Raw genomic sequence first — 9,470 nt, forward strand, 5'->3', positions numbered from 1 at the left:
CCCGACTCCAGGCGGTCTGGGCCGGTACCCTTCTCCGTGTCCCTCCTCCCTCGGCGAGCCCGCGGGCGGGCGCCCCTTGGCCAGGAAAGCCTGCAGACGGGTGGCTCATGCCCAGACTGGACGACCACCTCTGGAGAGGTCCCTGTGCTAAGGGCACGAAGCACAGAAGCCGCCCGAGGGCCAGTGCCAGAGGGCTGGTAGCCAAAGCGGGAGAGATGATCAACTCCTCGGGGTCAGGCCCCTCTCTGCTGGCGGCCCACGGTGCCCTGGGCACCGACCCTGCTCATGGGCCTCAGAGCACTGGTGTGGGGGGCCAGGGCAGCAGCAGCCACGTCAATAGCTGGCATCACCACCTGGTGCAGAGGAGCCTGGTGCTGTTCTCGGTGGGGGTGGTCCTGGCCTTGGTGCTCAACCTCCTGCAGGTCCAGAGGAACGTCACCCTGTTCCCAGATGAGGTCATCGCCACCATCTTCTCCTCCGCCTGGTGGGTTCCTCCGTGCTGCGGGACAGCAGCTGCTGTGGTCGGCCTGCTGTACCCCTGCATCGACAGTCACCTTGGGGAGCCGCACAAGTTCAAGCGGGAGTGGGCCAGCGTGATGCGCTGCGTGGCCGTCTTCGTTGGCATCAACCACGCTAGTGCTAAACTGGATTTTGCCAATAACGTTCAGCTCTCCTTGACGTTAGCAGCCCTGTCTCTGGGCCTCTGGTGGACATTTGACCGTTCAAGAAGCGGCCTGGGGCTGGGCATCACCATCGCCTTCCTCGCCACCTTGATCACGCAGCTGCTGGTGTACAATGGGGTCTATCAGTACACGTCCCCAGATTTCCTCTACATCCGCTCCTGGCTCCCCTGCATATTCTTCTCGGGAGGCGTGACCGTGGGAAACATAGGACGGCAGCTGGCCATGGGTGTCCCCGAAAAGCCACACAGCGATTGAATCTTCAGACCCACGGATCCTGAAGAGTGGCGAGCTTTGGGAAGAAAATCTGTGATACTGGGTAGTGACAAAGACTATCTCTTTTCCTCAGTAATCTTTTCGGATGGGGCTGACTGTTCCAGTGACCCCTGGGACACACTTCACCTGTGTCAGAGCAGCAGCGCGGGCGGAAGGCCGCTGGTGTTGGCACCTTGCGGGACAGTGTCTGGGCCCGCGTCCGCCGGGGGCTCCGCGAGCAGGCCGGCCGGGCACCGGGTCCCGAGGACTCAGTCTCCCGTGTTATTAAATGCCAAGTTGCCATATTTCCCAGCCTCAAACTAAAGCCTAACTACCAGCTCTGGTTTCGTATCAGCGCCCCGGGGATGGCTCGATGGTGCTTACAAAGATGAAGTGTGGTAAAATAGGAATATTACTGATCCAAAAGATTTTAAAAATAGGGCTGTGTTGTGAAAGAAGAGAAGGCGGTGGTGGCAGCAAGTGCAGGGCGGCCGCGCCGGGCGGGCGGGCACAGCGTGCCCCCGGTGGCCGTGTGGGGCGCCGCGCAGACAATCGTGCAGAGAGGAGGCGTGCGTGGGAGGTCGTGGCTCTGCGCTGCGATGGGTTGGACTTTCCACCCCCGTATTCACAGAGTTTGCCCAGAATCCGCATCGTCTCGAAGGGGGCACCTGCTGGCCACACGTCTCCGTCTTGGCCCAAACCGTGAGTTTTCTTTGATACTCGCTCGGGAAGAAGAGACCACTTTTTCCCCACAGCCCTATGGGATTTGCAATCTGTGATTGCCTTGTGAAAAGAAGAGTGCGTACGTCACTGCATTAAACATTCGGTGTTTCTAAATACTCAAAAGACGTGGTGAGCACAATGTATTCATTTAATGGCATAGACCATGTTGGACCCGGTCTGCAAGTCCTGGGTCTTCAACTTCAAGTGCAATGTATAGGAAAACCAATCTGAGCCTTGTATTCTCTTTAAATATGTATTATTATTATTTTTTAAACGTATGAGATGTTAAAGAGGGTTCTCCATTTCAGTGCTGCATGGAGGCAAAATTCAGCAATAATTTCTTTTCAGTTGTGAAGTTACTTTGTTGTCGTGCCCTCCCGCTGAGCCCCAGTCCTTTGAAATACTCCCAGTTTGGGGGGTTTAGTAAACTTGTAATTTTTACTTACAAATTCACCCTTTCTATATTTTGCAATTGAAAACATTTCGGTTGTTTTGAATCCTGTGAATGTGGCTTGATGGTAAGATTCCTCGGGCAGCCGGCAGTCGGGGGGCTGGGGACGTGGGAGCCCCTGCTGGCAGCCGTGGACTCTCCGCGTCCCCGGCTCCTCTCACCCAATGGTCCCTGTCTCAGTTTGCTTTTGTTTTAAGGAAAATATCCTGGAGTAAATTTTAGGTTACCGTAGTGACTTTGTTTTAGAGAATTTCCTTTAAAAGAAAATAGGACCATTCTGAACTTTGCAGTGACCCCCTTATGACATTTTCCGAAAACGAGAACCATCAACTATGTGAAAAGATTTTTCAATGAGGATGTCAGCGTTTTTGTGAAAAAAAAAAAAAAACCAGAAGTTATTAGATGAAAGCAGTCATTGAATCTTTCCAATATACTTGATCATGCACAATGAGTATTTTTCTCTCTTAAACTGGAAATAAATTTATGTCTGTTAGAAGCAGTGTAGCCAAAAGATGTGAATCTGAAGAATTTCGTTGCCAATATTTTCTAGCAAGTATATGAACCAAAGTCATTTGAGTTTGTGAAATTGTTAAATAGTATGAGCAGAATTTGCACTATACCAGATTGGAACATCTAGTGAGATTCACATTCATACTAAGTTTTCAGCATTGTGTTCTTTTGCATTCATTTTTTTTACTTTTATTAAAGGTTCAAAACCAACCATTGGATTTATGGGTTTTTCTTTTAGAGAGAGGAGGGGGAGCTCCCTCTGTAGGATAGTCACACTTGGAATGGAAGAATATTTTATAGCTTTCCAAAATTTACTAAGTTGCCACACAATCTCTCGGGAAAAATATTTTTTCCTCGTGGTGGAAATGGACATGTTTAACCTCCCGCCCTGCCCACTGGTGCTGGGCAGTGGGACATCTTCTCCAGCCTGCCCACCCCCAGGAATACTGTCCTCCATCTTGACGTGAGAGGGCCCTTCTCCCTGTCCTAGGACACGGGGTGTCTGGACACCCAGGAAAAGGGTAGAGGAAGCCTCCAGGCCGTGAACGGCCAGTGCGTCCAGGGCCCTGAGTGAGGGCCCTCGTGGCAGAGGTCCACTGTCCCCGGCACCTGCTGGACAGCGTCATCCCCGGTGATGAAGGTGTCGCGGATGCGCTGCATGCACACACACCGCCTAGTGTGAACGCCTGCGCTGCCAGGGCTGGGTGCTGGGTGGGACAAGAATCAGAACTGGCCTCAGAGGCGCTCGTCCCAGGGTGAGAAACACAGACCCCTGGGCCAGGCTGGGGAGGGCGCGGCGCTGCCCACTCTAGAGAAGTAACAGCTGTGTGGTTGGGCGCCTAAAGCAGCCAGAGCATCCTTCCCACATGATCTGCATCCACCTGAGGGCAGGGCTCCTGTCCAGCGCAATCCCACCCAGGGCTTGGCACAGCTGGCTGCGGCCCGGGCTCCACACACTTCCAGGAAGCAGCCAACAGGCTGCCTGGGCGCCCACCCCCACCCTCCAGCAACTACACCGTGCTTGATGCGGTTTTGCAAGATTTATTTTCAGTTGTGAAACAGCATTGCAATGATAGAGAAAGCCCTTACCTTCTTATACTCAAACCCAATACATGTACAACATAGTCCAAAGCCATAGCTTTCTCCTACATGGAACACAGAACTGTTCATGTATGGAAAATTGATAGAGCCGTCCCACCACAGGGACTGGAAGGTTTTGCCTGAGGTTAATCCAATCTATGAGACTCCTGGGCTTCCCTGATAGCTCAGTTGGTAAAGAATCTGCCTGCAATGCAGGAGACCTGGGTTTGATGCCTGGGTTGGGAAGATCCCCTGGAGAAGGGAAAGGCAACCCACTCCAGTATTCTGGCCTGGAGAATTCATGGACTGTATAGTCCACGGGGTGGCAAAGAGTCAGACATGACTGAGCGACTTTCATTTTCACTTGCACTATAAGACTCCCAACACAGAATAGCAAGTCCCCTACCTAACAGGGAGTGGTGTTCCAAGAGCGAGTTTGTGAAGGTCAATTTGTTCTTAAGTCCAACAGAGCTAGCCTAGGTACCCAACTAACACAATCAGCTATACAGTACTGTGCTATAATAGGTTTGTAATACTTTCCATGCAAATAAGACATAAAAAACAAAAAGTAAAACATTTTAAATCTTACGATACCTTCAAGAGTACAGTAGTACAGTACACCAGGGGCTTCCCAGGTAGCGCTTGTGGTAAAGAAGCCACCTGCCAATGCAGGAGATGTGAGAGGCTCAAGTTCGATCCCTGGATCAGGAAGATCCCCTGGAGGACGGCACAGCAACCGCCTCCAGGATTCTTGCCTGGAGAATCCCACGGACAGAGGAGCCTGGTGGGCTACAGTCCATAGGGTTGCAAAGAGTTGGAAACGGTTGAAGCAACTTAGCACGCACGCACAGTACAGCAGCTGGCATCAAGTGAACAAGAAGAGTGAAAATTTGTACTTAAAGGTTCATATGTAGGGGACTTACTGTGATGCCTGCTCTGAACTAGTCTAAGCCTGTGTTTTAGAGTAAAGTTTGGGGAGTGAAATGTTTTCTGTAATTTTTCTGGTCTGTGAGCAGGTGGTTGAATTACCCCAGTTCACTAAAGGTCAGTTTGTGAGTCAACAAGGATTTCCGTGTCCTGTCTCTACAGCTGCAGATGCGAGGCTGAGCAAACAGGAGCTCAAGATGGGGATATGGGTATTGTGTTTATTTAGCCAGTTTCCAGAGTCTCCTGAGATCCTACCCAAGGAGTGCTTCTGGAAGTTTGTCTAAAGAACAGGATTAGACATAATCAAGTCGTGTGGATTATAGACAATGCCTTTATATTGGTGGTGAAAAGACAGGAGTGAAAGGGGCCAATTTAAATCTAAGCTTGCCTTTTCTACTTCATGTTTTTAAAATAGACCTTTTGCTAAGAAGGTTCACCTTCTGAGAGTTTCAGATGATTTCTTTGTAATACTATAACTAGCAGATAAAGTCTTAGAGTTGGAATATACCTTTGAAAAGTATTAATATTGTTGTTCAGTCACTAAGTCATGTCCAACTCTGTGACCCAGACTGCAGCACACCAGGCTTCCCCGTCCTTCACTATCTCCAGAGTTTGCTCAAATATGTGTCCATTGAGTCAGTGATACCATCCAACCATCTCAAACCCTGTCCCTTCTCCTCCTGCCTTCAATCTTTTCCAGCATCAAGGTCTTTTCCAGTGGGCTGGCTCTTTGCACCATGCGGCCAATATCACAAAGTATTAATAAAGATATTCAAGCTCAGCTCTAACACATCATATCTTACACAGAAGCTGGCCAACTACCCAGTTACCTACGATCACACTTGCTCCTGAAGAGGCAGCAGACTAACCAACAATAAACTAGCCACAGGGGGGATTTGATCCCAGAACATGGCCAAACTATGTGAAGAAAGATGCGTGAGATGTTCTTCCAAGTCCTAGGACCCGCTTGGTCCTCTGTCGGTTTTCTGAGTAAATCTTCAGAGACGCAAATGTGAAGAATCTTGTCCTGAACAATTGTTAACCCCGAGTGCCTGGCTTAAGGCTGCGGCTCTGCTGAGACGGTGTCCTGGGTGTGGGGGTTCCTGCCTATGTCTGTAATTTGGCAAGATGGTGTCATGTGAAAAGCAGTTACACGTTTTCATTCATTAGCCACCATTTTTCCAGTGCTTTGGCTCTGTCTTATGAGTTCTCTACGTAAGAGAGACCATGTTGTCCCCTGTGATATGTCTCCCCCAGTTCAGGGTATACGACAGTCAAGGGCAATGAGTTGAAAGTTCACTAATTTTCTCATTAGAATCTGGCTCCTTGTGTTTTTTCTGTCTTCTCTCAGGTAGGTTCTCTATTGAAAATTTTAGAGTTTAGCTTTGGTGGAAAGTGGCCTCAGTTCAGTTCAGTTCAGTTCAGTCGCTCAGTCATGTCCGACTCTGCGACCCCATGGACTGCAGCACGCCAGGCCTCCCTGTCCATCACCAGCTCCTGGAGTTTATTCAAACTCATGTCCATGGAGTCGGTGATGCCGCCTAACCATCTCATCCTCTGTCGTCCTCTTCTCCTCTCGCCTTCAATCTTTCCCAGCATCAGGGTCTTTTCCAAGGAGTCGGTTCTTCGCATGAGGTGGCCAAAGTATTGGAGTTTCAGCTTCAGCATCAGTCCTTCCAATGAACACCCAGGACTGATCTCCTTTAGGATGGACTGGTTGCATCTCCTTGCCGTCCAAGGGGCTCTCAAGAGTCTTCTCCAACACCATAGTTCAAAAGCAGCAATTCTTTGTCGCTCAGCTTTCTTTATGGTCCAACTCACATCCATACATGACTACTGGAAAAACCATAGCTTTGACTAGATGGACCTTTGTTGGCAAAGTAATGGCTCTGCTTTTTAATATGCTGTCTAGGTTGATCATAGCTTTTCTTCCAAGGAGCAAGCATCTTTTAGTTTTGAGGCCTCTAAAAATGGTTCACTATTCACTTGACCCAGAAAACCCCATGAAATCATGCAAGTCAAGAGGTTCAAGCTCTGTGTTTACTTTGGGAATCGTCATGACGCTGCCCGGGCCGTGAAGGGTGCGTGGACACTGTGACTGGGCCCGGGGCGCCCCAGCTGCTTGCTGTCCTCCTTGCATGCTGGGTCATGTGACTGCTGTCCCGCCGCTCTTCAGACTGCGTCTCATTTGCCATCTGACGGCTCCCAGGTCTGTCATGACCCTCCTTCCCTCCCAGGGGCCCGGTGACCATGCCAGTGGGTGCCGCTGGGATCACCCTTTCCGCCAATTCAATCTCATTAGTTGCAAAAGGACCCAACTAGGATGGGGTGGGGGGGGCGGGGGTGGGTGGGTGTGAGCAGATAAGCTCTGAGGGAGTCTGAGATGAGGAGGCGGCTTGACAGGAGCCCCTCCAGCCCACCCCTAACGATCTGCTCTGCGGCCCCAGCCTGTGCGGGCAGACCTCCAGCCCACCACGTGACCAGCTGTCAGCCCATTCCGGGGTGGGGGGGTGCACCCGCCGACGAAAGGTCAACATGCCAACAGATCCCCGGAAAGCTCCCCAGGTCCGAGGCAGGAGTGTGCACTTCACTGCCCTCACGGGATCAGAAACGGCCCTCGGGTCCTCTCGGAAACCTGGGGTACGTGGGGAAGCCCTGTCCGGGGGCTTCTCATAAAGGAAACCCTTGTTTCCCAACATCCACAGACAGCTCTTTGCATCTGTTTTAAATGGTCGTCAAGAAACAGAAAAAATGTTCCTGAGCCCTCGACCGACGTGCTCCAGCAGATGCAGCGCGTGCACCATGGGCGGGTCAGACTCCTGCCCTGACGCCGGGGTCCCGCTGTCCACCCAAGAGGTCCGGTTTCCGCTTCCAGACACACACAGCTCTTTGGGGACTGCGTTTCTGCTTGGCAACCCTAATCCTTCTCCGTAACAGGTTTTCAAAAGGAATCTGAGAAGGAGGAAGATGGGTAGATAGGTAGGGTGTCAAACACTCAGCTGCCGGTCATCATGAAACCAACTTTTAACTTAAAATAGCCCAAAGTTTTAAATCCAGCACCTGGACCTAGCACTTGGCTGTCTGATAAAGGCATTGGAGGACCCTGGCTCTCCACTGAGCAAGAAGAAAAGTCAGGAAAAGCTTTCTTTCCTGAAACAGTGTTGCCTCCTGTTTTCAACCCAAAGGCTGCTTCCTCACAGACCCCAGGGGTCTTCACCCTTCACCCTTGTGTCCTGGATGACACTGTGTTCCCCAAGAGAAGCTACGTGGAAGGCCTAGCCCCAGCCTCAGATGGGACCTTACTTGGGAAGAGCCTTTGAGAATTTAAGCTGACCCAGCGGGATGAGGGCTTTCATCAAAAGGGGAGCCGTGGGGGAGCTCCCTGGTGGTCCAGTGGCTGGGACTGGGCGCTTTCACGGCTGGGGCCCCCAGTTCAAGCCCTGGTTGGGGATGGTGGACACAGACCAAGTGGAGGCGGCAGGGAGGACTCCTCTGAGGACAGGGGATTGGCCCCGAGGAACGCCGGAGGCTGTCCCGCGCACAGGAGCCCTGGGCCTTCGGAGGGAGGGTGGTCCTACACCTGGACTTGAGTTTTCTGGCCTCCAGAACTAGAAACAACAAATCTCTGCAGTTTTTTTTATTTCCTACAGCTTTTACTTCTCCAGGAGCATAAATGGATATCCTATGTATTCAATCATTTCATCTGAGCTTGGAGAGCGTCTTTTTCTGTACAGTATGTTGAAATCTGGAAGCCTCTTGTGGCTCAGCGGTGAAGAATCCTCCTGCAATACAGGAGACACAGGTTCAGTCCTGGGTCAGGAAGATCCCCTGGAGAAGGAAATGGCAACCCACGCCAGTATCCTTGCCTGGAGAATCCCATGGACGGAGGAGCCTGGCGGGCTGTGGTCCTTAGGTTCACAAAGAGTTGGACACGACAGAGGGACTAAACCACCAACCCCCACCATGTTAAAATCTGATCCGAGTCATCCACCCCACCCTAAGATGTGCTATCCAGGCTGCACTGCAGATGGCTGAACACGACAGAAGTATTTGCCACAGAGTTTCTTACTTGGAAGTCTCTCTTGTGTGGGCCCACTTTATTTCTCAGGGAGGGAAGAGAGACGGGTGGGAGAATGCCACCCAGTAAATCAAGTGGAACTAAGAGGCTCTACTTAGTCAACAAGGGAGAGTTTGCTGGTCTTTGAAAACATAATTGGTTGAGATTAAAATCAGCACTAACCAGGTAGAATTTCAACACCCAGGGTCGAATTCTCCTGCTGAGAAGCTCAGTTAATCTCCTCTGTGCAACTGGCCCTTAGGGCAGCTGACTTGAAAAAGGAAAACAGGAAAACAGAGGCCAGGGCTCCCTCCCCAGGGGGCCCTCACCGTGGGTTCAGTCCAGACTTGACAGCCAATCCCTCTCCTCCTGCCCCGCAGCTGCCCAGGGGCCCACAGACGCTCCGGACCGTGGGGACACAGGGCTGGAATGCTCCTTTATTACTGGGCACGTGATCACGGTAAAGAGGGGAATATCTCAGGAACCGTCCACACCCGCCCCGTCCCCACTTCCACATCACAGCTGAGGAGCTGACCACCCCAGAGGAGGCTGGGCTAGCCGAGCCTGTCTAGCCAAGATCCCTGGGACCTTCTCAACCCAGGGGCTGAACCGAGTCTCCTGGGTCTCCTGTGTTGGCAATCGGGTTCTTTACCACCGTGCCACCAGCGCTCTCCCCGGCTGGCTGTTCTTTTTGCTCACTCAGTCATGTCTGACACTTTGCGACCCCATGGACTGTAGCCCACCAAGCTCCTCTGTCCCTGGGGATTCTGCAGGCAAGATTACTGGA

At 51.6% G+C, this 9,470-nt stretch overlaps 1 protein-coding gene across 1 annotated transcript; it reads left to right on the plus strand.

Annotated features, from left to right (window-relative positions):
• LOC122438801 (insulin-induced gene 1 protein) lies at positions 1-2,829 on the plus strand. The gene has a single exon (XM_043463965.1). It carries the CDS (start codon positions 108-110, stop codon positions 936-938), a length of 831 nt encoding a protein of 276 aa, XP_043319900.1. The 5' UTR covers positions 1-107; the 3' UTR covers positions 939-2,829.
• Positions 2,830-9,470: the final 6,641 nt, after the last annotated feature.

This window comes from Cervus canadensis, chromosome 3, assembly GCF_019320065.1.
Source record: "Cervus canadensis isolate Bull #8, Minnesota chromosome 3, ASM1932006v1, whole genome shotgun sequence".
In the NCBI taxonomy this organism is placed as follows: domain Eukaryota; kingdom Metazoa; phylum Chordata; class Mammalia; order Artiodactyla; family Cervidae; genus Cervus; species Cervus canadensis.

Excerpts from the sequence above, each read along its gene's own strand:
- LOC122438801 (XM_043463965.1), top strand. The coding sequence starts at position 108 with ATGCCCAGACTGGACGACCACCTCTGGAGAGGTCCCTGTGCTAAGGGC.